General features: G+C 43.3%; 1 protein-coding gene across 4 annotated transcripts in view; it reads left to right on the top strand.

Annotated features, from left to right (window-relative positions):
* Positions 1 to 415: 415 nt before the first annotated feature.
* LOC132985454 (phospholipid-transporting ATPase ABCA1-like) overlaps positions 416 to 24,981 on the top strand; it is a 47,754-nt gene continuing 23,188 nt past the window's right edge. The window contains exons 1-8 of one of the 4 annotated variants that reach the window (XM_061052849.1): positions 416 to 567; positions 4,923 to 5,034; positions 6,927 to 7,020; positions 8,913 to 9,054; positions 9,185 to 9,303; positions 15,887 to 16,008; positions 17,828 to 18,019; positions 20,804 to 20,893. In XM_061052849.1, coding sequence (XP_060908832.1) covers positions 4,969 to 5,034; positions 6,927 to 7,020; positions 8,913 to 9,054; positions 9,185 to 9,303; positions 15,887 to 16,008; positions 17,828 to 18,019; positions 20,804 to 20,893 — 825 coding nt within the window. In that variant the 5' untranslated portion in view covers positions 416 to 567; positions 4,923 to 4,968. Of the gene's footprint in view, positions 572 to 4,461; positions 4,617 to 4,922; positions 5,035 to 6,926; positions 7,021 to 8,912; positions 9,055 to 9,184; positions 9,304 to 15,886; positions 16,009 to 17,827; positions 18,020 to 20,803; positions 20,894 to 24,981 lie in introns of those variants that run through there. The other 3 variants (XM_061052875.1, XM_061052866.1, XM_061052857.1) reach the window with 3 other exon arrangements.

The raw sequence follows: 24,981 nt of genomic DNA, 5'->3' as shown, positions 1-24,981 counted from the left end.
CAAGCAGCACCTCAGCCCTTTTCAAACATGGACTTAAAACAAATCAAGACATCACAGAAAGTGTGCTCTTATTGTTATTGTTATGTTGCTTTGTTTGTCTGTATATATTTTTTATATCTTTGAAATAAGTAAATACAATTAAAAGTAGTATCCTAGTGCTTATACATCATGAAAAGGATCCTAATTGAGATTTCAATTAGTACCAATGCATTCCGTTGCCTTAAAGGAGCCGTATAGAAACTCATGCACTTCTTCGGCGTTGAGGTGTCGCTGGCCCTTTAAGAGATGTTTTGACTCCGCACGTGCTTTCCTTATATGGCAGCAGCATCAAACGGTGACCGCTAGTTACCTCTGCTGCTGCTCTCCTCTGCTCGGCTGCGCATCGAGCTGCGCTATAAAAGCCTGCTGGAGGAAAAAAAAAACTGTTTTTGTTAGACACTGAGACCCAGAACAGAGGAGCACCGCGGAGGAGAGAATTTAACTCACAAGTTTTTAACTTCTTCTGGACGAGGGTTCTCATTTGATGACAGAAACAGAGAGTGGATATTCACAGCGTTCAGGAGAAAGGTCGGTGAGATTTTTTTGAAGGGTTTTCTTCTGTGGGGGTTGATTTTGACTTTCTTTGTTGGCTCAACAAAGAGATGTATGTCATCGTGTTAAAGATAACACATTTTCACAACACTGTTTTTTCATGTTATGCCATTTTTTGTTGTTTTCATGTTGGGTTTAAGTGTTTAAAAGCATGCAACAATTAAATCTTCTCCCGAATTCGCTACTTTTATTATTTTTTCCGCATCTTTTTGTCTTCTTATCGTCGCTAAATTTGACATAAATGTGGATATGGCGACATGATAGTTTATCTTGAAGGCAACGCCGTTGTTAAAGTGAAATGACAAGTTTTGCCCTTGTTGGTTTTTGCCTTTTTATCACGTCCGAAGTATCCTCTCTTCCACCGTCTGCGACTATAGGACCAGTGTCAAGTTAACCACAGTCAAACACGGAACTTCCGGTTGGGGTTCATAAAACAAAAGGGTTTTAGTTGCAGCTTCTTAACTTCGCTTTTAATTTGAGCGTTTATTAAGACATTGAGAAATTAAATACAGCCTATATTTTCATTATTAATTGTGGCTTTTCAGCTTTCCTACACCACTTTTTGTGTCTTTGAGTTTATTTGCCCTTTAAGTGATTTAGCCTATTTGTGAGACACATTTGTTGCAGCTTTATTCTGAAAGGGCATGTTCCTTACACGTAGTCTAATTTCTGATGGCTTGATTGTGTTGTGTCTCAGCATCGACTGTAACCTCGACTCGAGAGAACAATGAAACTCAAGTAAAGAAGTCAATCACAGAGATGAAGAGCTTCTTTATAAATATGTCGTGGTGTTGTAAATATGTCGCCTTAATTAACCCCTTTATGATTCTGACCAATGACGGGATGTCTTTAATTTATTTAATTTCCAAATGCTCTTTTTTCGACATTCAGAGAAGTCATAAAGTGGTTTTAATGTTTTCATTGAGTGTGTGTGTCTGTAGTGTTGGAGCAACGTCGAGGAAATTGTTTCCTCTCTTTGTTTCTGTTGTCCATTATCCTCTTTTTTTTTTTCTTGTAAAGCATCGACGCTCAAAACGTTTTTTTCCAGATTGACAAAATGAAAATGTCTCTTTTTTACCCCCAAATCGTTTTTATCTTTCATTTTATATATTTTTAATAACCTGTCGTGTGTGTTCCGAAATCATTGAAAACACAGATGTGCAGGAAAAAAAACAACAACCCCTGTATGAGTGTGATATAACACGTGAGCGAGAAATGATGGTAAACAAGTATTAAAAAAGAGGCCGTACATGTGTTTGCCACTAGAGGCGCTGTGGCTCTGCACCATTTGGGCTCAGCAGAGAGAGAGAGAGCCTCTCTCATCTCCGCAGAACAGAAGATGTGTTTTGATCACCGTGTTTACCTAAATGCCGATCAGCCACACAGAGGAGGAAACTCGACAGAAAACGAGTAAAAAATCATCTCACTGTAAAACTGCAATAAAACACGAGGAGAATCAAGCACATTACATGTCATCAAGTTTTTTTTTTTAATTTTTAGTGGGTATTAACCATGTAAACATGATGTCATTCATCAGACGACGAAGGGGGGCAACTGAAGAGACACAGCTTCATTTAGCAATTAGTTGATTTTTTTTTTTTAAAAGGACACCATCCGGATTAAAATCATTCAATGTGTAAAAAAATATGACGAAGCTTTCTTTTTAGACAATCTGATCACCCACGTCTTCAGCAACATTGTAAACAGCCATATGTGAATGTAGGAGGTGTTATGGTAGCTCAGTCTTTTCATTGGATTAGTGCAGTGAAGTAGTCGCCTATGTTGTGTTAATCTGTGCATCGTTTCCACGTCGTCCTGTGCATCTTTCATCCAGTCACGGAGACGGTTGTGTTATATTTAAAGACATGTTGTGTCAGTCAGGTATTACAGTTTAATATGTGCCCTGTATGCTGTCATTAAAATAGGAGAGTCATAACAGATGTGCCAGTACAGCCGATGAGGTTCATCGGTCACCGTTGTTTGTTCATCGCAAAGTTCCTGTTGGTTTTTTTATTGCAACATTTCATGCATACCAGTGGATTTAGGCTGTGTGATGCTGCCAAGTCCACGCAAGGGGGGAACATTCAGGTTTTTATGTTGGGTTAATGGAACAAAAGGTCAAATGTTGACTGTTAGCCGCACATCTGTTGAGACAAAAACAACTTTAATGTCTTTCTGAACATCCCTTCCAGCTAATATGTAACACCAGAACACATAAATTAAGGCTACCGTGTTATAAAAGAGTCTCAGCCTCCGTGTAATTCAAGCCTGCTGGGGGTTACATGAGAATATAGTGTCATGATTGAATGAGAAAATGTGGCATAAAACCGAAGGCTTGTTTAAATATGGCAGCACGGTGGGGTTTTTTTTAGGCGTAGACTGTGTCCTTGACATAGCTGTGCTATCATCCCACTCTCTTTGACAAACAATCAGCTTTATTCTGCACAAAGGTCGCTTCAAAAAAAAGAAGCAGGACAGCCTTAAATTCAAGCCAACTGAAGTTAACCGTCAAACCCAGTCGAGCCTCCAACATTAGTAACAGTGGTACATGTTAGAGGGACTTTAGACACGGATGTTCCTTTGCGCCCATAAATTAATTCAATGTATTTATGTGCTGCTGTTCTTAATGAGTTTGATATGGTCAATCATGGCCTCCTCATTCACACTCTGTAATATTTATTCTGACTCCACTGCTTATAAATAGTTCCATAAATTACATCTCCGATAGATTAACACACCAAGCAGAACTGGTGGCGTCACCTTTGTCTTGGCCAAAAAGTTGCACTTGAACACACCGCAAAGACTACAGCCGACGGCCAACCACCACCTACGTTCTGCGCATGCATGAGAGGAAATAACTAATAAATAGATAAATGAAACATGCAAACAGCTGACGATCTCCTTGGTGTGTCTGGCCTTTACATTGTGCAAGACAGGAGATAGTCAGAGTTTCGACTACTAACAAGTGGTGTTCCACAGGGCTCCATCCTGGGACATCAATAGTTTCTGCCATTTTCAGATTGCCAGTTGAAGGCGGGATACTTACGCCCCTGTAATGCCTCGCCTGCCATATGTAGCCATTTTCTGAGTGTTATTTCACAATCTTTGTATTGATTCCGCAACAGCTGAATATTTGTGTCCCAATCTGTGAATTCCCCGTTGCTTGACGGCGTTGTGGAAGCACGATGTGTAGAGGAACAGCGGGAGCTCCACATGCACATACACTTGGAAAAGCAGACACACTGCAGGCTACGCCGATCCCGTCTCTGTAAACATTGAAGTCGTGACCTTATAATCCCTGTGTGCTGTAACCCGTGTTGACCTTAATATAGGAGTTAAGAGTCTCAGTGTTGAGTCACTGGACGGGTTTTTGAAAACAGTGGCTTTATTAACTACCCAGATAACAAAGTGATATTTGTTTCAAGAAGCACTCGCTCAATGGCATTTTGTTGTCTTCTTTGGCGTAATGGGAGGATGTGGTGCTGTGATCCTACTGGTTACATAAAACAAAGTCAGATCACCAATCTGAGGACTTTTGAATCTGCAAATAGGGCAAACAAATACGCCGAAATGTGTGCACCCCACACATGTTGACATACGGGATGAATCACCTGCTATCCAATAAATCTGACAAAGCAGAGTGGCTGGTTGAGTTAAAGGTTTTTTCTGTGTTTGATGTCCCTCTGATTAATGTGATTTAAGCCTTTAATTGTGATTAATCAGTGGGTGGGGTCTAAAATTGATTGATTTACATGACGTGTTGGGGGGGAGCGCTGAGGTGTCGACTAGGTGAGAAAAGGCTGATGAAAGGCGTCCAGCTTCCCTAAAAAAACTGCCCACCACCCACTCATCCTTTCAGTCGGAGATCAGTGTGAACTTTGGACGGATGAGTCTATATCAGGTGGACCAGAATCTGCAGCGTTTAGCAGCTTTCCTCAGTCATCGGTCGACCTGTTGCGCTGGTTGTTGCTGAATTGCTTTTGGCTGGTTCTTCAATTCAGAGAGGGACACTTTTGATCTAAAAGGTGAATCTGTAGCTGTGATCATAACTGTAGACCTGGTAACTCTGTCTGATAACACTTTGCTCTCTGCTGCTCGTGTATTTGGACATTGCGGTTTTGTTTCTCAGCTGTTGCATGCATTCGGTTATAGTTTGCTGATGTAATGAGTCTCTGTTCTGTTTTCACATCAGCTTTGTGCGTCACTGCATGTTTTTTTTTTTTTTTTGCATTAACCACATCTCACTGCTGATGGGGTTGAATCTCTTACACAGCCGGGAATGCGTGTATTTCATGTCATAGGCTTGACCATCTTGTTTTGTGTCTTCACAGTGGGGAGCTGGAGCGTGCTCAGTGAGGTTGGGAAGACGACGTCAACATGGCCGTCTCCACTCAGCTGGGTTTACTGCTTTGGAAGAACTTCACCTACAGACGGAGACAGACAGTAAGTAGACGTTTTAAACTGAGTCATGAGAACAATTGGTGACTTCTAAGCTCATCCTGCTTTGTACTTGAATTTGTTTTCTTTGGGAAAAAGTAATGAAGGCTGTTTTTGTTGCTTCTTTTTGTTCTGACACAGACCTTGGGCAGCGTTTACAGGCCTCACTTTTTTTATTTTGGGGCTTTTTTTTACACCTTTACTTAGAGACAGAACGGTGGATAGAGTCAGAAATTCAGGAGAGATAGAGAGTTGGGGGTCGACATGCGGGAAAGGAGCTACAGGTCAGATTCGATCCAAGGCCGCCCACCTGGAGGACTAAAGCCTCCGTACATGGGGCGCGCACTCACCCCTAGGTCATACAATTTCAGTCTGTTTTGTCACCAGCTAAAAACTCCTCACAGGAGCTTTAACACAAAAATAAACATTTGTATTTAAAACAGTATCCGACTTTCTACACCACCAGAGAGAATCATTTGCATAGTTACAAACAGTGTAACCATTGTTGAAAGAAAACACTTAAAAGCTTAAAGGCAAACATTTTAATTTATCTGTTGTCAATATTTCCCCCGGCATACTTTCTCATAAGCAAATTTACTCTGAACCGCTTTTCCTGTACCTCGTTTTTTAGGATATTACAAAGTAAGGTCATCACAATGTGAGAATGTAAAACTTTTTTTATGATACCAATAAAAAAATCGCATGATATTGATGTCCTATAGGGACCAAATACTGAGTGATTTCTTGATTTGAATAGCAGGAAAATGCAAACAAACTCCTTTATAGTTGGTGGAGCCTAGTGGGTAGAGCGCACGCTCCATGTGGTCAGAGGCCGAAGTCCTTGATAGCGTGCACTCTTGAACCTAACCTGTGGCTCACTCTCTCCCTCTTATTTCTGACTCTGTCTACTGTCCTCTCTCTACAGAAAAGTCCTTAAATTGTTCAAATACGATGCCAACTTATTCATACAGTTTAGACCGTGCTCTGTCGTTTTCCTTCGCTGCAGCTTTCAGTTAAAAAAATGATGATCTAAAAATTTTGGTACTTTTTGATTCTATGGATCATAAAAATGACACAGGTTGTTTCCTTGGTATTTCAAAAGTATCAAACATCTTGACATCCTCGTGTCAAAGAGTCCGTAGATGTCCTCATGAATATGATGACTGCAGCCATGGAAGTGATGTCATCGTTCTCCAAGCCACATGGATGGGAAAGCATCACGTTTTACAGACTCCTGTGACTCAGTCAAAGACGTGAGGATGACACATCATCACGCCCAGTTACCGCCTTGTTGCCCACACACTCTCAGATTTATGTAAATCAGGATGGCGTCTGGCTGCAGCATACTGAGGACACTCATCTGCATACAATGAAGCCGTCTGACCATCAAGCAGAAACCGCTTCCTCAGAGTGACGGCTGCTCGACATTCAGTCCAGTGACTCCCAACAAAGGGATCCAGTGCGTTCTCTAAGACAGTGACTTTATTCTTTATCCCCGCGCTGCATGTCTGCCGGGCTGTTTAAGGCCGGGAACAGATGGACGAGTCGTAGTCCTCTAAACCCTGCAGACCTCTCCCTGTCTCGTGCTGTCTCCCCTTATTAACCCACATACTCTTTACCCGGTCTCATGGTGGGATTACAGTTGACTAGGGACGACAGCTGACCGCCCCCCTTCCCCCCCCCTCCTCCTCTCACACAAAACTCGGGGTGTTTTTTTCTTCTAATAAAGCATTACCTTAGCTGAACTGAATGTGCACAAAAACTTCAAAGCACAAATGAAACACGGCGAGATTAAAGATTTTTTTTTTCTTTGTTATCTGGGTAGTTTTTTTTTAGAGTGAATTTTATTTAGCTTGATGAATGTTTCTCATCACGCCTTGTTGTCTTTGTCTTCTCAGATCCAGCTGCTGATTGAGATCATCTGGCCTCTCTTCATCTTCTTCATCCTGATCTCGGTCCGAATCCATTATCCTCCCTACGAGCAGCATGAATGTAAGCTTCAAAGAAATCACATTTGCATATTTTGCATCGCAGCCGAGAGCTGAAATTAACTTAAAAATACAAAAGAGTCAAGGAGTGACTTTTGACTCAACACCAGTATGTTTTAAACTCTCATCATGATTATGAGATTTAAAAAAAAAAACTTTTTGAAGGCTTTGTCTGCTCATTTATTTTTGATAGTGTGTCCCACTTCCAGGAAAGATCAACATGTTTTTGTTACAGACTGATCAGATCCGTTTGTTAACATTTGTTTGCTCTGCGTGGACTCGTGACAGGACCTTCAGCTCCTGGAAAAAAAGAGAGTTGTTGCTCAACTCAAGCTCAGCTAGTTTCACAACTACGACCGCGTTTCAGTTCAACAAGATTATCAACTGCTCGACATCAAAAAACACCCGACCAGCATTTACAACTTTTCCTTCTCCTGCGGGACGTTCAGTATTTATCTCAACTCCAGATGTTGACATCTAATGTGTGATGCTTTAATTCTTTAGACATGACTTCCTGTTTAAGTCACATGTGAGTGGGCTCCTTTAAAGGCTTTATATGTGATTTTTTTTGATCCAGCAGATGTCGCCCTTGAGCACCAGCATCAAACCAAGACAACTTGCGCTGCATTGTTGTGTTAGCATGCTAATGCTAGCGATCTTTATTATGCTCGTATCTTCACACTGCATGTAAATTTACACGAAATGACTGTGATCTACAAACGCAGTTAATCAGTGAGTACAGTATGTTATTCTTCTTTTCTCTAGTCACTCAATTAAACAACTTTTATACGCAAGGGGATGAGTTGGCTGGCCGTCCTGTCGATGTAAACAAAGTGAAGATCGGACCCAGAAAACTCGTAAAGCATCACAGACAGTGGGACTCAGGTGTTACACTCATTAGACAGTCATGACTATTTTCAGAGGATATACTTGATTTCTATTACAATTTAAGTGTGAAAAATCGCATATTCTGCCTTTAAAGAGATTTTTAATGAGCCCAGCAGGATCTCAGTCATACTGAAGTCAGAGATTTTCACATCAGCCCCCCTAAAAAAAACCTCCTGAAAAACATCTTTCCCGAGTTGTTTCTCCAGTCTGACAGGGGGAGGGGGAAAGACATGACATGAAAGAGGTCTTGACTATCGGGAGAAAGTCTAGCAACAATTTTTTGCCTTAATATTAATATTAATATATATATTTTTTTTTTTTTTTTGGGGGGGGGGGGGGGCTTTTTGTGCCTTTATTGGAGAGAGAGGACAGTGGATAGAGTCTGAAATCAACAGTGAGGAGATTCCTGGATTGAATCTCCGTCTGACAGGAGACCACAGCTCGTTAGGTTAACTGCTGACTCTAAATTGTCTGTAGGTGTGAATGTGAGTGTGGCTGGTTGTCTGTCTCTATATGTCAGCCCTGTGATTGGCTAGTGACCAGTCCAGGCTGTAACAACAGCTCCAGCCCCCCGCGACCCTGAACAGTAAAAGCAGTATAGATAATAGATGGATGGATGACGTAAAGAAGATGGATCAAGTGCTCTCATGGACTCTTTATGAGCTTTCATGTAATTGTTTTGTGGAGTACTGAACTAGTTTGTCTTTCTGGAGCAGAATCATAAATACCAGAGACTCAGTTAACCCAGTGAACTCCAAGTAGACGACCCCGTTCTTATCACTTCAGTAAACGAGCGAGTTACCATCAGTAAACGGCAGCAGTAGCAGTGAAGCCGTCTGATAAGACTCAAACAGTCGTAAAGATAGCGTGCTCATTAAAGCTGGCTCCCAAGGCAATGTGGATGTGATGGTTGGTGTGCCACAGTTTTTTTCACAGCTCACCCTCCCTGGAAATCCTTTTCTGTGTTTGGTAATGTTCACGTTTCTTCTTCTCTCTCTCTCTCTCTAGGCCATTTCCCCAACAAGGCCATGCCGTCAGCGGGAACCCTGCCCTGGGTTCAAGGCATCATCTGCAACGCCAACAACCCCTGCTTCCGTAACCCCACGCCCGGCGAGACTCCCGGGGTGGTGGGAAACTTTAATGATTCTATGTGAGTATCCTGGCCCCCTCCTGAATACTCAAATGTGTGCAAAAAAAACCCAACCATGAATCCTTAAAGCAAGCGGACGTGAACCAGTGCGTCTTATGTTGTGTTTTTCTCGTCTCTCTTGAAACATCAGAATCTCCCGACTGTTCATCGACGCCAAGAAGATCCTGCTGTTCTCTCAGAACGATAAGAGCTACGAGGGCTACAAAGGACTGCTGAGGGCTCTGAGGAAGCTGCAGAAGAACACAGCTCGTAAGGACAAACCTCTTCTGCTTATGTCCTGCTGTATGAGGACTTCATTTCATTTCATTTTCATTTTTTTAAAATTTGTCCCGTACATGTCAAAAAACAGAAAAAAAAGGATTCACAATTTATCCCATCCATGTACGGAAAGGAGCAGGGAGAAGAATACATCTTATTTTGCCTGCCCCTTACTCAAAAAAAACCCCAAGAAATATTTGGATGGTCTGTCCAATTACAATCTCTTGGCAATGAATACCAGGCCAACATAAAATAAATCTGACTATTCAGTCTTCACTTCCACAAAAATATGAAGGAAAACACACACAAAACACACTAACTGCTCATTTCATACAGTCTGATAACTTTGTCCTTGTACATTTTCTTAAACTGAAATATCTGAACGCAGCCCTTCAAATCATTCTGAACGATCTCCCAGTCCAATCATTGTCTGATATGTTCCTCATCCGATCAGAACTAAGGAACACTCCTACACAGCTGTGCATGCAGATTATGATATAACTGTGTCAGTGACTCACACCTACAGTTTACTCTCACATTATCTCCTAATGATTCACAGCTCACTGCATGTTTATGTTCATGACAACAAACTCCCAATCATGTTATTACATAGGTCAGAGTCTCTCCTGCGTATCGGTTGTTCAGCTGCCTAAAAAAGGTTTCCTCACAATCAGAATCAAAATCAGAATCAGAATCGGGGTTTATTGCCAAGTATATTTACACATACAAGGAATTTGACTTGGTGTATTGGTGCTAAACAATTAACAAGGAAATAAAGCAGAAGTAGCAACAACTTAAATAATACAGTTTAAGAAGATATTACAATATATAAAATAGAATTTAAAAATGTAAAATATAAAATATAAAAAATAAAAATAAAAAACACAAAATGTACAGAAGGTGCAATGTAGGAGCTGTGCAGTGGACTATGAGAAAAAAAAAATCTCGAACCCACAAGATGGACGTTCTCTTTTATGTTGCGATATTCCCAGACGTTTCTCTCACCCCAACTCTTGCAAAGACGCTGATCTTAAAACGCGTTGAAGTGGAGAATGCTTATTGCACCGAGCCTAACTTCTAAAGAGTTTGGCGGGGGTGAAACATGTGAATACAAACAGAATTTGATGATATGCAAAACACTGAAACCAGATATTACCATCAGATTGTGCTGCCCTCACAATCACCGCCGTCCTCCTAATGCACGGCCTGCTCCACACGGGAGGAAGTGTGGACAACAGGAACGTGAGGAAAACAAAGGAAAAATCCTTCCTGCATCTTATCCTATATTCTCTTTTTGTAAAGCGTCTCGAGATAACACTTGTTATGAATTGGCGCTACACTAATAATGATGGATTGATATTGAATTAAAAACGGCACATAGACGAATGATGAAACTGACAAAAATGTCATGTTTTTGGAAAATGATGCGTCCATTTTGAGTTTTCTTTACCTCACGTCTTACCTCAGGAGACCTCCCCCCCCTCGCACAGGGATCGTCTCCCGCTGTCAGATGTGAGAACAGCCAGGTCGGGAGAATCTCCGGGCTTCACAGTGTTTTTCTCAAATCTTCACATTCTGTTTTTATATACAATTTACACAACGTTACAACTTTTAGGAAATGGTCTTGTGGTTGTAATCTCTTGAATCATTAGCGATCAATGAGTTGAGAAGAAGAAACTGATTAGTGACTTGTTGAAAAGTTCAAAGTGGCTTGTAAAGGTCAGCTTAGCAGTGAAGAAAGAGAAGCTGGCGTTGGCTTTAGCAGCTGCTGAGAGAGTATTGTGTCCCCGCTCTTATCTCTGCCCACCAGCTGTGGTGGGACTCCAGCTCCCAGCAGCCAGTGGGTGTTGTACTTTCCTGTGACTGTGTGCCAGTGCTGGTGCTACAGAACAGAACTAAATGATGCACCAACCCCGGCACAGTCGTCATACAATCGCTGCACAGATCTGCTAGAAGACGGAAGACTTCTCACAGGAATGCGGCCGCTTCCTGTCTGTGAGGGCGGCACTCTTTCTCTCTCTCTCTGCGCGACATGTTCAATCGTTATCTTACATTTCAGCACTGGGATTTGTTTATTTAACATTTGGAAATGGAAAGAGGGAGAGGGAGAGTTTCACCTCCTGACATCGGCTGTTTTGGAACAGGGAAAGGTCATCATTCAGAATAACATCTTGTTGACTGACTCGATCACAACGACCTGAAAAAAAAATATTCTCCCCCTTTTCAAACAGTACAGCACAACATCAGTGCTGTGCTTTGGTCAGAATATAACATGAATCAAGCACCAGAGGAGGTTTGTGACCCTGTATAAATCAGCTCTCTCAGAACGCTCCGTTTTGGTGTGTGTGTCTCTTTAAATGCAATGAGCCCCCCCTGAGTTTTCCCAGTAGACATCACTCCTCTGTAGCGAGAATAGAAATGGAGGATCTGCTCAAAAGTTTTGTTCTAGGCTGGAGGTGGAGTCCATGGGTGGAGATACCAGGGGAGGGGAGGGGATTTTTTTTTCCAGAATCCCACTGTGACATCACAAGGAGAGCACATTAGAAACGGAGCATTTTTCTCTGTGTTGTAAAACTTATGCAGACCACTAACAAAGGACTGGATGGATTTATTTCACATTTTATGGGTCTGTAGACACTCAGGTTACCCAAATATATGTTCACACTGTAGAAGTGGATCTTTCATCATATGTCCCCTTTAAAGTCAAACAGACACATTCACTGAGTGGAAAGTACAGTATTTAATATTCAATATGTAACGCAGAGGGGAGGCATTTCTGTCATCCAGCCGAGTTAAGGACAGAAAATAGAAAAACATTTGACGACGTTCTGGAAAAAAAACGATTAAATGAATGGAGCATATTAACTTAAGGAGGAGCGGGAGAACAGTAAACACATGTGAGGAAACTGTTGACCTCATTTATGTGCTGTAAGAAATAACAGCCTTGTAATTACGACGGGTGTCATCGTGTTTGTCCCTTCTTCTCTCTCAAACACACTAATGATCCGTCCTCCTCGCTGCTTCCATCACCTCACTGGGTCTCAGCTAAAGTTCACACATGCAGGGCCAAACTTAAGAACAAATGAAGTCTATCCTGAGGAATTATGCAACCACACAGAACAATCAAAGTTGTTGTTTATGTCGCTATGCCTTCTGCTCCGTTAGCCCAGAGGTACAGTACGTTATGCAACGGACCCACAAGGCGTAGCTCGACCTCTGAGACGAGAGAGAGAGAGAGAGAGAGAGAGAGAGAGAGATTACACGTCGCGAGAGGAAAACAAGCGATACTCACTTAAACTGTAAAAAGTTTGAAAGTGTGGTATGTGATGCTCTCCACATCGACAACCTCATGATTCAATGGAGCCTGAAGTCTGCAGCGTTTTTTTTTTTAACGAGGCTTTAGTGCATCCGTTGACTTCATCACAATTGATTTTTTTAAATGCATGATGGTGCCTGATCCCATGCTCCGGTCTATATATGTGCTTTAGGTCCATGTGAGGGGATGCAGGGATGTGGGGTGAGGGGTGAGGGGTGAGGGGTGGGGAACGGGCATGATGGATGCAGCAGGAAGCAAACAGAGAGCTGCTGATGCTTTAGGATTAACAGATCAGAGCACTGAGAGTGGAGCCCCTCATGATGTGTCTGACGGGGTTGGAGTATGATATTTACACTGACAGGGTGGGGGGGGGGGGGGGGGGACTGGATAAAACACAACGTGTAGTCAGATCTGATGTGATCTGATGTGTTCCTGCTTCATGAGTTAGCGCAAGATGAGGCGACAGATTGATGAAAGCGCTGAGTCATACAACACTACGAGAGATAAATGGTCTGATCCTCAATGTGGAGCTGTGCACATGCCACAAGACCTCTCTTATCCCCCCCCCCCCCCCCCCCCCCCCCCGTCTGTCTGCACACAGACAGTGAGGCTGAAAGTCACGATAGAGGAGAACATATGAAGCCGTTTCCCCCTCCTCCATGTTTGATCTGAATGGCTCCATTTGATACAGAGGCTTGTGTCCGGGTCTGATGTCTTTAAAATGGAGACCCTGAATATTTATGGCTTCCTCTTCTTTTATTTTGAAGGGCTGTGAACATGTCTGCCTTAACCCCTGCTTTTAACCTCATGTCTCTAACCAGAGTGCTGAAACCAGCTCCTACTCTTAAAATAACTTCTATGGGAGGTGAGAAAGACCCCCACAGAGGTGAGGGTTCTAATTTAGGATGTCCAACACTTTATTAGGTTTGCAAAAAGAATCTGTGCAGAATATAGAAATGTCACTAACACACAAGAAGGCTCAGATTCAGTCACTCTTTTTTATGCTCTCTATATGCAAACATCTACTTCACTGTCTTCCTTTACTCTGCCATTTCGTGTTTTGAATTCCAGCTTTAAGAATTTTTTTGCAGCTGCCTTCGGGGTCTTGTCTTTGATCTTTGGGGTCTGATTTGTCTGTGCAGTGTGCACATTTATTCAAATTAAAACACCGGCTAACACGTATAAACAAGGCGGCACAAAGCACGCTCTGATGTTGTTTATGTTGACCGGACTGCAGAGATGTTCCTCGTTGAGGGTCGCTTCTTTGTACCTGTTAGTTCAGTGGTTTTAGATTGTGTTATTTAACAGAGATCATAGCCTGTTTATGGACCAGTTTGACCAGTGGAGACACCAGCTGCCATCTTGTTTTCTGTATTGTCTCATCTAAAAGAGGATGGGCAGCAGCATGTAGGGACCTGTGGGTGTTGATGCAGGGCTCGCCCTCGTTTCTTAGCTGCTTTAAAGACAGAAAAACAAACACAAACAAACACAAACACAGTGCTCTTCTTCTTTTCAAAGTCTCTCTCTCTCTCTCGCTCTCTCTGTCTCTGTCCTGATAATCATGAAGTAAAAACAAACACAGATGCTATGCAACACTGGACCAACAAACAGGAATTACAGCGAGACCTTCAATTTAATAAAAGCTGCTCAATCCGCTCCGGTCTGCCCGTCCTCAAGGGATGCAATGCACCATGGGAGCTGTGACTTCCAACTGGGACACTGATTAGACCTTATTAGCGCTCCCTGGTCGTTCGCCCCTGAGAGTTTAGGTCACACACACGGAGCTCAGGTGCACACACACACACAGAGGCCCATGGAGAGCAGCGAGAGTGAGGATGTGTTTTATAAAACACACACATCAAACACACAACTCAAACTTAAATAGCACACACACACACACACACACACTCTTTTGCTCAGCTGATGAGGGAGAGAAACACCACACACATGAGCACCCCCCCCCCCCCCGACACACAGAAACACACTGTTCTCTTTCACTTCCTCCCAAGGGATGTTCGCTTCAGTTCAGTCGAGGCAAAGTGTTTCCTGTTTGTGTGTAAGGTGTGTGTGTGTGTGTGTGTCAGCTGACAGCTAAAAGAGATGGCTAATAAAAAAGATTTGTCTGAGAAGACGCCAAGAGGAAGAGAGAGGATGACAAGGTTTTTCAAAATAAGTAAATCAGGAAAATTATGGGGGGGGGTTAAAATTTGAATGTTTGCTTTCACACAAGAATGTCATCCTGTAAATTTCAGGACATTTTGGTCATGTGTGAAAATACCAAAAGAGACAACAGAAAGTTATTTTTTCGATTTTATAAATGTGGACCGTTTATAAATAAATGTGTGAAAACACCGTGTAATACCTGCAGGACTGAACCAGTACAGACGTCTAAACCAGGGCAGTGGGGCAAGTAATCATTTCAGTCTCGCTAATACAAAAGGATGCCGTTACACAACAGATTGAGACTGCATTTTATTCTGTAGTTACAGTGAATTCTTGTGAAAATGGTCAGTGGAGGGAGAGAGAGTTGGCAAAAAGGGGCGCTGGGTTCAGAAAAGTAGGTGAAAGGTGAAGAAATGTAGGAAGGAAATGAGCGAGAGAGGGAGAGAGAGAGGACAGGTTGGCAAATTCTGGACCAAAGTGGAACGACCTGTAGTAACCCCGGCTGCGTATGAAACTGAGGAGGAGAGAGAAGTGTGTGTGTGTGTGTGTGTGTGTGTGTGTGTGTGTGTGTGTGTGTGTGTGTGTGTGTGTGTGTGCGTGTGCGTGTAACCACACAGCTGACTCAGGCCAGATTCAGAAATGGTTTGACTTCTTTGGAACGCAGCAGAAGTACAAAAAGTTCTCAGAGCGCTGCGAGGACAATGCGTGTGTCTGTGTCAGTGAGGTCGTCGCTATTCTGATAAATACAAAAAATCTGATATGATTAAATCCAGCGATGTGTTGCATGATCTCAGTTTGATCCCCATAATAATAACTTTATGAACGTATTGTGGTACATGTTGTTAAAGATCTGTAAGAGGTTAACTCATGGCAGGGTGGAGGATTTGATTTCTTTCCACGTCAGCATATTGAGGATCTTTATGGACAGTCTCTGTGGGTGCATCCCATAACTGATTTAACATCATCGTAGGAGGTCGTTTGAAGGTCAACGTTTATCACACGGTGAAGACTGCGAGATGTCCTGCTATAAAGACCAAAATAAGGACGTTTCATTTCAAAGGAGGTTTAGTGTCTCATTCTTTCTTCTTCTTCTAGGTTTCAAGCTGAAGGACTTTCTGCGGGACAATGAGACCCTTTCCCACTTCCTGCACCACAACGCCTCTCTCCCTCGTCACGCGCTGAAGCAGATCGTGGAGGCCGACGTCAATCTGGAGAAGGTAAAATCAGAATCATCATGTCTCGTCCCCCGCCGACATTTCCAACACAAAAACACTGATTGTTGCATAAAACCCCGGACTCCAACAGAATGAGCGATATTGTCCACAGTGTTTTTCTGAACTCCCTTTCATATATGAGATAATCACACTCACATGACCACATGCATTAATGTGGTGACCTTGGCTTGACAGTATCTGTCGGGCTGCAGCTAAGCCCTTAATACCAGATGGGGGGGGGGGGGGCTGTAGAAGCTTGTCAAACCCCCTCCTGTCTGTCTGTGCGATAAAAATGTTTCTTATCTGGTGTTATATCATCTATATATATATAGATCTATATATATATCTATATATATATATAATATCATTATAACATCTCCCAGCCCAGCCCACCTCATTATCCCTGCTTTCTGATTGGGTGGCTGGCATCACATAGCTGCGCCTCTTACCCCCCCCTCATTTCCACTCACATGGAGAGACAGGGGCTCAAAGACACATTCACGTTGTTTCTCCCAGACATGTATTGATCGGAGACGAGGACTCTGTGTGTGTGTGTGTGTGTGTGTGTGTGTGTGTGTGTGTGTGTGTGTGTGTGTGTGTGTTTGGAGCATTATTTAATAACAGGAGCTCATTACCTCTGCGGCCTGCGTTGTATTTGATGACAACATTCTGTCATCAATGTTCTGAATGATAACCATAAAAATCTCTCACCAAAAAGTCATGTTGTTACTTCTCTATGAGATGATTCATATGCTTATCAAAGCACTGAACTCACTGCTGTAAGCTCTGGTGTTTTTCCAATGAAAAGATTAATGTGTGTGTGTGTGTGTGTGTGTGTGTGTGTGTGTGTGTGTGTGTTTACAGTTTTTAGTCCAAGGACATGATGGCATAAGACAAGAGTTGTCAAGGACATTTCGATGAGGAATGTGCACAAGCACAGAGTAGCATAGGAACGTCTTGACTCGGTCAGAGAGGACACAGGAGTCTCTGTCACGTCCTCTCTGACGAGCCAGAAAAGGACGCTCTAATCTAACATGCCGGATCAAAGGACGATAAAAAATAGCTTAAAAGTCTTAAAAAGTTGGGATAGTGTAGATGATTTTATCTTGAAAAATGGTAAAGCAACATCGCTTTTTTTAAAATCATTTTTTGGGCCTTTATCGGATGGGACGACTGAATTGAGGAAATGTCTGGAGGAGAGATGACACAACTTGGCTCAGACTATTCTCATTTCATCACAGCTACTGAACCATTGGCAGTACATACCAAACTGGGATGGGCTCTCCAAGGGCTAGCCAGCTTACTCCAAACCCAAAACTACTTCACTCTCACCTGTGAGGGAAATGTGTAAAAAAGCAAATCAGGAATATTTCAGGTGCAGACTATCCTGAGGAGTTCATGTGTAAAAGGAATTTAAAAAACAGCCTTGAAGTTGAGTAGGTTTACATTCCTGTTGAGTAGCTTTGCTGCTCCTGTCCTTGGCGAGCACGAGAGTCGACATTCAGCACATTGTTTCCGTTCAGCCATCTTTCAGTGTTGTTTGAGACTGATTCACGGCGTTCTTACGAGAGTCAGAAACAAGCAGCATGAGAACTCGGGGATCGAGCAAAGGGGAATATTGACTCAATCCCCCCCTGATATTTATTGGCATTAGTAAATGTGAGCATGCATTGTGACTGTTGAATGTTGAATAAAAAAGGAAGGGTCCCCCCTAACTTCTTGTTCTTCTCGTTCTCCGTCCTTTCCTTACATGTAGCACACTCGTGTTTCCATATGTCTTTCCTCTCTCTTAACCTACTGCGCTCTTTTTCTCTCCGTCCAGGTCCTGACCAAAGGTTTCGGCTTCCACCTCAGAGACCTCTGCAACGCCACCCCGCTGGAGGAGTTTGTCCACATCGCCGACAGCAACGTGACCCGCCTGACTCAAGAAATCATCTGCAACTCCTCCAGCGATTGGCTGAACAAGGCACAGAGCCACTTCCTGTCCAACTTGGACTTTCTCAAACCCATTCGGGTGAGTTGATTTGTTTAGACAAAACGTTTATCCACCTCTCAGGTGCAGCATCATGCACACTGCTTTGGCTGGTTCATGCTAAACGCGTTCACTCTTTAAGCCCAGAAGTACAGTTTGTTTGACCAGTGTGAGTGCTCTGATCGTTCCTTGGCCCTGGCACGAATTAAAGAGGTTCAGTTGCTCATGCACGAGCACAAGCACGGTTACACAACATGGACATGGAGTGTAATCGATCCCAGCCTCCATTATCAAGAAATCCTGTTCTGGCCGTATCTGACTTACATGACTCAAAAAAAGCCACAAAGTCAGTAAAGTAGCCGTCATGTTCTTGATGTGCGGACGCAGACTTGACCATGCGTCCCTTTTTTTATCTTTCTATGTTTTTTTGAGTCCGTCTGTCTTGTAAACTGAGCACGCTTCATGATCGCATGTGTTGTACTACGGCGTATTGTAGAAGAGGTAACCGTGCTCAGGCCCCGTTAGTCCTGGAGCAGTGTGACTGCAGACCAGCGGGGGAATGAGGAGGGGGGGCAATCACGCTTCAGCACCGTATGGGACAACTGACCCTGATGTGAGCGCGCCCTTTCACACAGATAAAGAAGTAAAAAGTACAAACACACATCCACATAGAGAACAGCCACCGCTACTCTTTAGCCACTTATCCTAATTGCCTTTTAAAGTCGTTCTACTGTGACTGCTGATTGGGAGGCGGAGACTGTGACGCGAATTATAGATGACAGGGGGAATAACTGTTTGTGTAGGTCTGCTCTGAAATCCCAGACCTCAGCTACAAAATAAATCCCTGCTCTTCTTTTCTGCTTACTCTGAAACTTTCTCTTGTTTTCTTTGCCTGTTTTTCCCCCTCCCCCCTCCTCCTCCTCCTCCTCCTCCTCCTCCTCTCGCCTCCCCTCCCTGCCGAGCGTCATTTCTCCTCTGCTTGTATCTTCCCGTACAGCATGCCCCCTTCCCATAAAAACCCGTGACCTAAATGTGAGTCATGTTGGTGAAGCATGGCGAGAGGTGAAACAAACACGCTGTGCCGTGCAGTAGAGCTGATCTTAAACAGACAAAAGGAAGTGCTTGTCTCTTGATAAAAGTATTTTTCTGTGCACTAGGGCTGTCACATTACCAGATTTTAAACGTGAATACGATTCTAGTAAAAATCGCACAAGATCTGTGCTCGTTTCAATTCGACAGCAACAAAAACAGACGTCCTTAACACTAAATATTTATTATTTTCTTGTTTTTAATAACCAGAACATGTAGGCATTTTCCTGCACAAAACCATTGCCAACTTGTTTGTGCAACTTAGGCAGTGCTCTCTCTTTTATTTGCAGCAGTTTCGGTTAAAAGTAAGACCGAAGATGAGTAGTATTTTAAAGCTTTGGTACTTCTCGATACTGGTAATCAAAAGTACCAAAGTACAGAACATTTTGACAAACATGTCGTGCACCTGATTCACACAAAAAGACACTTTTTAGCTTCATTTTTCTCCAAAACTGTGATACAAGAATGGAAATTCCTCTCAAATGCAACAACATTTTGCAAAAACGAAAAGGTTCAGGAACTCTTTGATTGCTCAACCGTCCCCCATCCGTGTGTGGGTGTTTGTGTGTGAGAGGCTCAAAAGTCGTTAAATCAGGAGGAAAAAAAACAAGTCAGAGCGGAGAACCAGAAAGCCCCGGGGTCAGTCCCCCTTTTCTTAGAAGGCTGCTCTGTCTTCAGCGGCACGTGCTTCACCCAGAGGGTCAGACGACCCAGCAGCTGACAGCGCAGTGTGATGGATGGGAACACTCACACACACACTTTCACACTCACACACACACACACACACACACACACACACACACACACACACTTTCACACTCTCACACACACACACACACACACACACGGCAGTTTGAGTGACAGGAACACAGGTCAAAGTGAGGCTGACCTGTTGTTTTTTCTCGGCCCCCCTCGTTCCTCACCTTTGACTCCGATGTTTTTCTTATGCTTCCTCTCACACCTCTCCTTCGCGGAAGCTTTTGTTCCCCTTCTCTCACCTCTCTCTGCCTCTCTGAGGAGTCTGTTTTGCTTTTCATGATCCTCTATCAATACAAACGAGAGCAGAGAAATACTTAGAAGCTCGGTTGATGTTTTTTTTAGTGAAAGTTATGGCCTGCAAAGATGGAAAACAAGTGCAACATCATAAATAGCAAGTAAGACCATGAACATGATGCAGTTAAGTATGGTAAACCCTGATCTTGCTTGCGTCTCCACAGCCAATCATAACCCTTACTGGGTAAGAGGAGTCACAAAAACAAACTTGAAATCACTCTCGAAATCTACAGGATATTTAAGCAAGTGGCGTTTCATGTTTGTCCTTTATTCCCGCTGTTGCACGGGAAGATTCTTCAAACCAATCAACGGACTGCAGAGTGTCTCGCTTCACCCTTAAGGGTCAGATCTGTACGCCTGGCACCCGACAGAAGGGTAGCAAAAGAAGTAGGGCAGCACGGTTCGCTTATGTTGGTACCATTCATGACTTATGACGGTGGAAACGACAATATACCAGACCGCTTGGTGGAAACGCTTATCTCTGTTTTTGGTTAAATAAATTGCATCGTGTTCCGACAGTTGGTGGGGAAAAGATCCTTATTTGGTGTCATGGTCGTTTTCTCCTCTGCAGGTCCAGTTAGTTTGGGTTGGCACGTGTTATTTATTGTTACACAAAGACCAGGAATCGTCTGCGCAGAGTCTCAGCATCATCTAAATATTCCTTTCTCTCTTTCTCTCCAACAGAAGGATGTCAGGTCCGACCCCAAAGTCGTCCAGGAAGTCTCAGCTGCCACCGACAACCTTCTGGAGAACCTGGGAGGGCTCGCTGTGGAGGTCAGTACACCCCACCCCCCCCCCCCCCCAAACACACACACACAGATAGCCACCCACGCGAGTTACAAATACTGAAGTATTTGATTCCAAAGTTCAGTCTTCACTCGTAATGTTTGTGGATGAAATCGATTCTTACCTAGAATTGGTCACACACTGACTTTTACGATATGAACATGTTTACACATATCATTTTCAAGAAGGTTGAAAAGGTGCAAGAGGAAAGCAGGTGGTCTGGATGTACACAGCCGTAAGGTCACTGAAGAGGGAAAGTCGGGAACCCTAGAGAGTCCGAACAAACACGCTGCTTCGTTTAGCCAGACAGATTTTGGAGAGCTTGTTAGCCTGGATGTGTGATCAGATTGAGACTGTCAGACGCTGGTCATGTGTTGAAACGGATCGTTTTTCATGCTCGTAAAGGATTTCCATCTTTTTATTGTCCACCACAGTGGGCTTTCATTTCCACATTTTTTAAGGCTAATTCCACTTCAGATTAATAATAACAGTCTGTCTGTGTGTGCTGTTGAAGCAGCTGTAACAGGCTTTTCTTTTCTTCTATCCGTAACCAGTAATTTGTCAACCTTTCCTAATCCTTTATATCCCTTTTCATTGCCCGCTGTGTGAGAACTCGACTATTACCGAACAAAATAAAATACATTAAAGACAAAAGTAGGACGCCATTAATTAAAATCTGTCTTTCACAGCTTCCTCCCGGGTTTCACCAACGTATGTTTGTCCATTTTTTAAACTTTTAAACTCTTGAGGAGGCAATATCAAACCGATCAGGACACTGAGGTAAAGTGGGTGGGGGGATATAAATCTGCTGAGTCCTGAATCCCTGAGTCTCATATTGATATGTTTTTGGTGTTTTGAACTTTGCGACGTAACAACGCTGTACGTGCTGCATCATGTGAGTCGTCGATCAGTCTCTGGTTTTGTCTTGTACTTTTCCTGCTTGTCTTTAGTCTTCACTCTCGATTTGAAAAAAAAAAACCCTGCTTCCTCAACCTTCACCTGTTCTGCCATGTGTATGTCGTTCTTCTTCAGCTACTGAAGTCGAACAAGAGAAGTCATAAGCAGATGGCGCCCTCTGCTGGTTAAAAACAGTATTACAATATATAGATATGTTTTCTAATCGATTTAAATTGTCCATTTTTGTATCAATTACTAATTGATTGGACGGCTAAAGAGAGACAGGAAACGTTGGGAGGAGAGAGTTAGGGGTGACTTGCAGCAAAGGGTCGAGGTCGGAATTGAACCAACAACATACTTGCCAAACTATCCAGCGCGTGTGGTATATTCCCTAAAAGGGCTTCTAATTCAGTCACTGTTTATTCTGATGCCCGCTGGAATCCCTTCACTTCAGCGGGTATTGCTCAGTTAGAAGCAGATTATTCGGGTTTGAAGCTGGCAGAGTTTAAGAATGTACTCATGTAACCTCCGCTCCCTGACCAGTAATCATCTGCAGCCTGTATTTCAATCCGCGGCTTATCACTGCTGGAGGACGAAAGAGAACCGCAGCGATAATGTGTCTGACTTCTGCGCAAACGTGTGTCCCAAAATAGGAATGTCACAAACATGTTTTGTCGTCACAAAACTTCAAATCTTGAACATCAGAAGGATGGACGTTGTGGAAACAATCGTTTCTCAATCGAAGATCGTCAATATCGTTCAACAGCCGGCTGTGCTCTTCATTAAATGTAGATGTTAAATGTTGAATCATGACAAGCTGCACTCTCTGAGATCAGGAGGCTGGCAGTGTGGGGAAAACTCAAACTACAGCCGTCATTATGGTAAAAAAAACAAGGCCAGTGAGTTTCAGTTTAAGTCTCGGCTAATCGACACACTGCTCGGAAACATTAGTGCCATTTGTCTCCTTTGTATTGTTCCCAGTAAGAAGCTTAAGTGGTTGCTTAGCAGAGCGATTGGGAGTGTGTTATTAAACTCTAGTAACCTCTGTGCTCCGGCACACAGTCACTGTCGTCTTTATCCCTGTTCACACGAGCACCAAACTCTGAAAATGTCTGGATATTTTCAGGGCGAGCTGCATGTATGAATGGATGGATTCTCACTCCTGCCTAACCTGGCATCTTTCCTGTATGTTCTTCTCCGCTCTCTTATTGACGCCCTGAATATGGCGAGTTAGAGGCAGCAATGCCATCATAGCTTCGGACTCTGTTGCTTCATCTTTCATTTCCACATAGTTCTCTTTATAGTTCACATCCTGTCTGACAGGGGAAGTCTCTGACTGTGAAGTGCATGTGGGAAAGATCAACTCAAGAAGATTGCAAGGGCCATCGGTCCTGAAATGTCCTGGAAATATTCAGGAGTTATTCTGCAGTTTATACGATGTGCCACAGAGCCCCTCTGTTTTTAATTTATACTTTCATTAGTTTTATGCATGTCTACTCAAAGATGCCTGTCACTGTCTTCTTCCCTTCCTAGTGAGCTGTGTTTCATCATCATCATTTTCAGTGGGTTGCCATGGTTGCAGGATTCAACTGTAACAACCTCAGGAATACAAACTTGTTCCTCTAAAGTCTTTAAAGATTCAGCCTACGAGCTGGTTCTGATAAAGATAAATTGTATAATTTCGATGTTAACAATTCATCTTTGATTTGCCAATGAGCTGCTCCGCTGCTCCGGTCTACATAGCTGTGAGCCGAAGTGAAAATGTGAACTTTAGTAACCTCACACAGGCTGCGCTGAGAGGTTACTGTGGGACAATCCTGCTCTGCTGCCTGCCCGTCTGTCTGTCTGTGAGTGTGTGTGTGTGTGTGTGTGTGTGTGTGTGTGTGTGTGTGTGTGTGTGTGTGTGTCTCATCTTGTCACCCAAATTAACACAGGCATCATTCCCGCAGGGAAATGACACACCAACTCGGTCACACAAAAGCGTTTTCAGCACAGGCTTATTATTACCAACCTGGAGAGACTAACACACACTCTTAGCAGGAAGGCACATTTTCTAACGACTTTAGAGTGTGTGTGTGTGTGTGTGTGTGTGTGTGTGTGTGTGTGTGTGTGTGTGTGTGTGTGTGTGTGTGTGTGTGTGTGTGTGTGTGTGTGTGTGTTTGTGTGTGTGTGGAAACATCCGACATGAGAACAGCAGGAAAACATTGAGGGGTTTGAGGTTTCTGTTTTTGCAGCTTCTGTAGCCCCAGGCATCAACACACAAATGCACATCTTTAAAGGCACACACACACATCCCTGCGAAGCTTTTGATGCAAAAAAAAAAAAAAATCCCTACCCAGAAGAACGCAGACATGCAAGCTGCAGTCTGACACAGACACACATTTGTGCAGCCAGCTTTGTGCATGAACGCGAGCAACAGGTTTATCGCAGCTGCAGCTGTCTCAGCTGATCTGTGATCTGAGACGCAACAGTTCCCTCAGTCTCACTTTCTCTTTGTTGGAAAACAGTGTTGAATATCCTGCTGACGGAAAGAGACACAGACACACACACACACACACACACACACACACACACACACACACTGCAGACAGCTGACTTGAAACAACACAGAGCAGTTTTATTTGTTCTGAAACAGCCGAGCATGCCATGTCAGGATCTTCTGCCTGTTTGTTCCCTCGTCCCGCCCGTGTGTGTGTGTGTTTGTGTGTGCATGTGTGTCAGTGAGGATAATAGCACTCCGCTTGTTCAGCCTGCGGAGGTTTGCCTGTTAGGAGATGACCGATAGTAACCTCTCTTTGTTCTTGCACCTTCCTCTGCGCTCATTGCTAACTCCTGCTCCTCTGCTTCCTCATCTCTCTTTCCTTTGTTCTCTCTTTCTTTCGCTTAAGATTTTCATTCCTTCCTTCACCGTCCTTTAGTTTCTGTAAACTACCTTCGACCTCGTCACATGTTAAGCTCATAAGAAGTGTGTGCACAGTTATATACAGAGAGAATTATTGCAGATGATGGTGCAGTGAAACACAGATGCTTAGACCAGTGTTTGCACATCGACGTACCTCACCAAGCAGGTACACACGTTTTGGGTCATTGTTAATTTGTCCATTCAGTTAATTTTTCTCTGACACACACAGACACACACAAACACACACAGACACACACACAAACACATGCGCAGCTTG

This window comes from Labrus mixtus, chromosome 2 (genome assembly GCF_963584025.1).
Source record: "Labrus mixtus chromosome 2, fLabMix1.1, whole genome shotgun sequence".
NCBI lineage: Eukaryota > Metazoa > Chordata > Actinopteri > Labriformes > Labridae > Labrus > Labrus mixtus.
The sequence above is the reverse complement of the archived record's forward strand: the minus strand, read 5'-3'. Positions and strand labels throughout refer to the sequence as shown.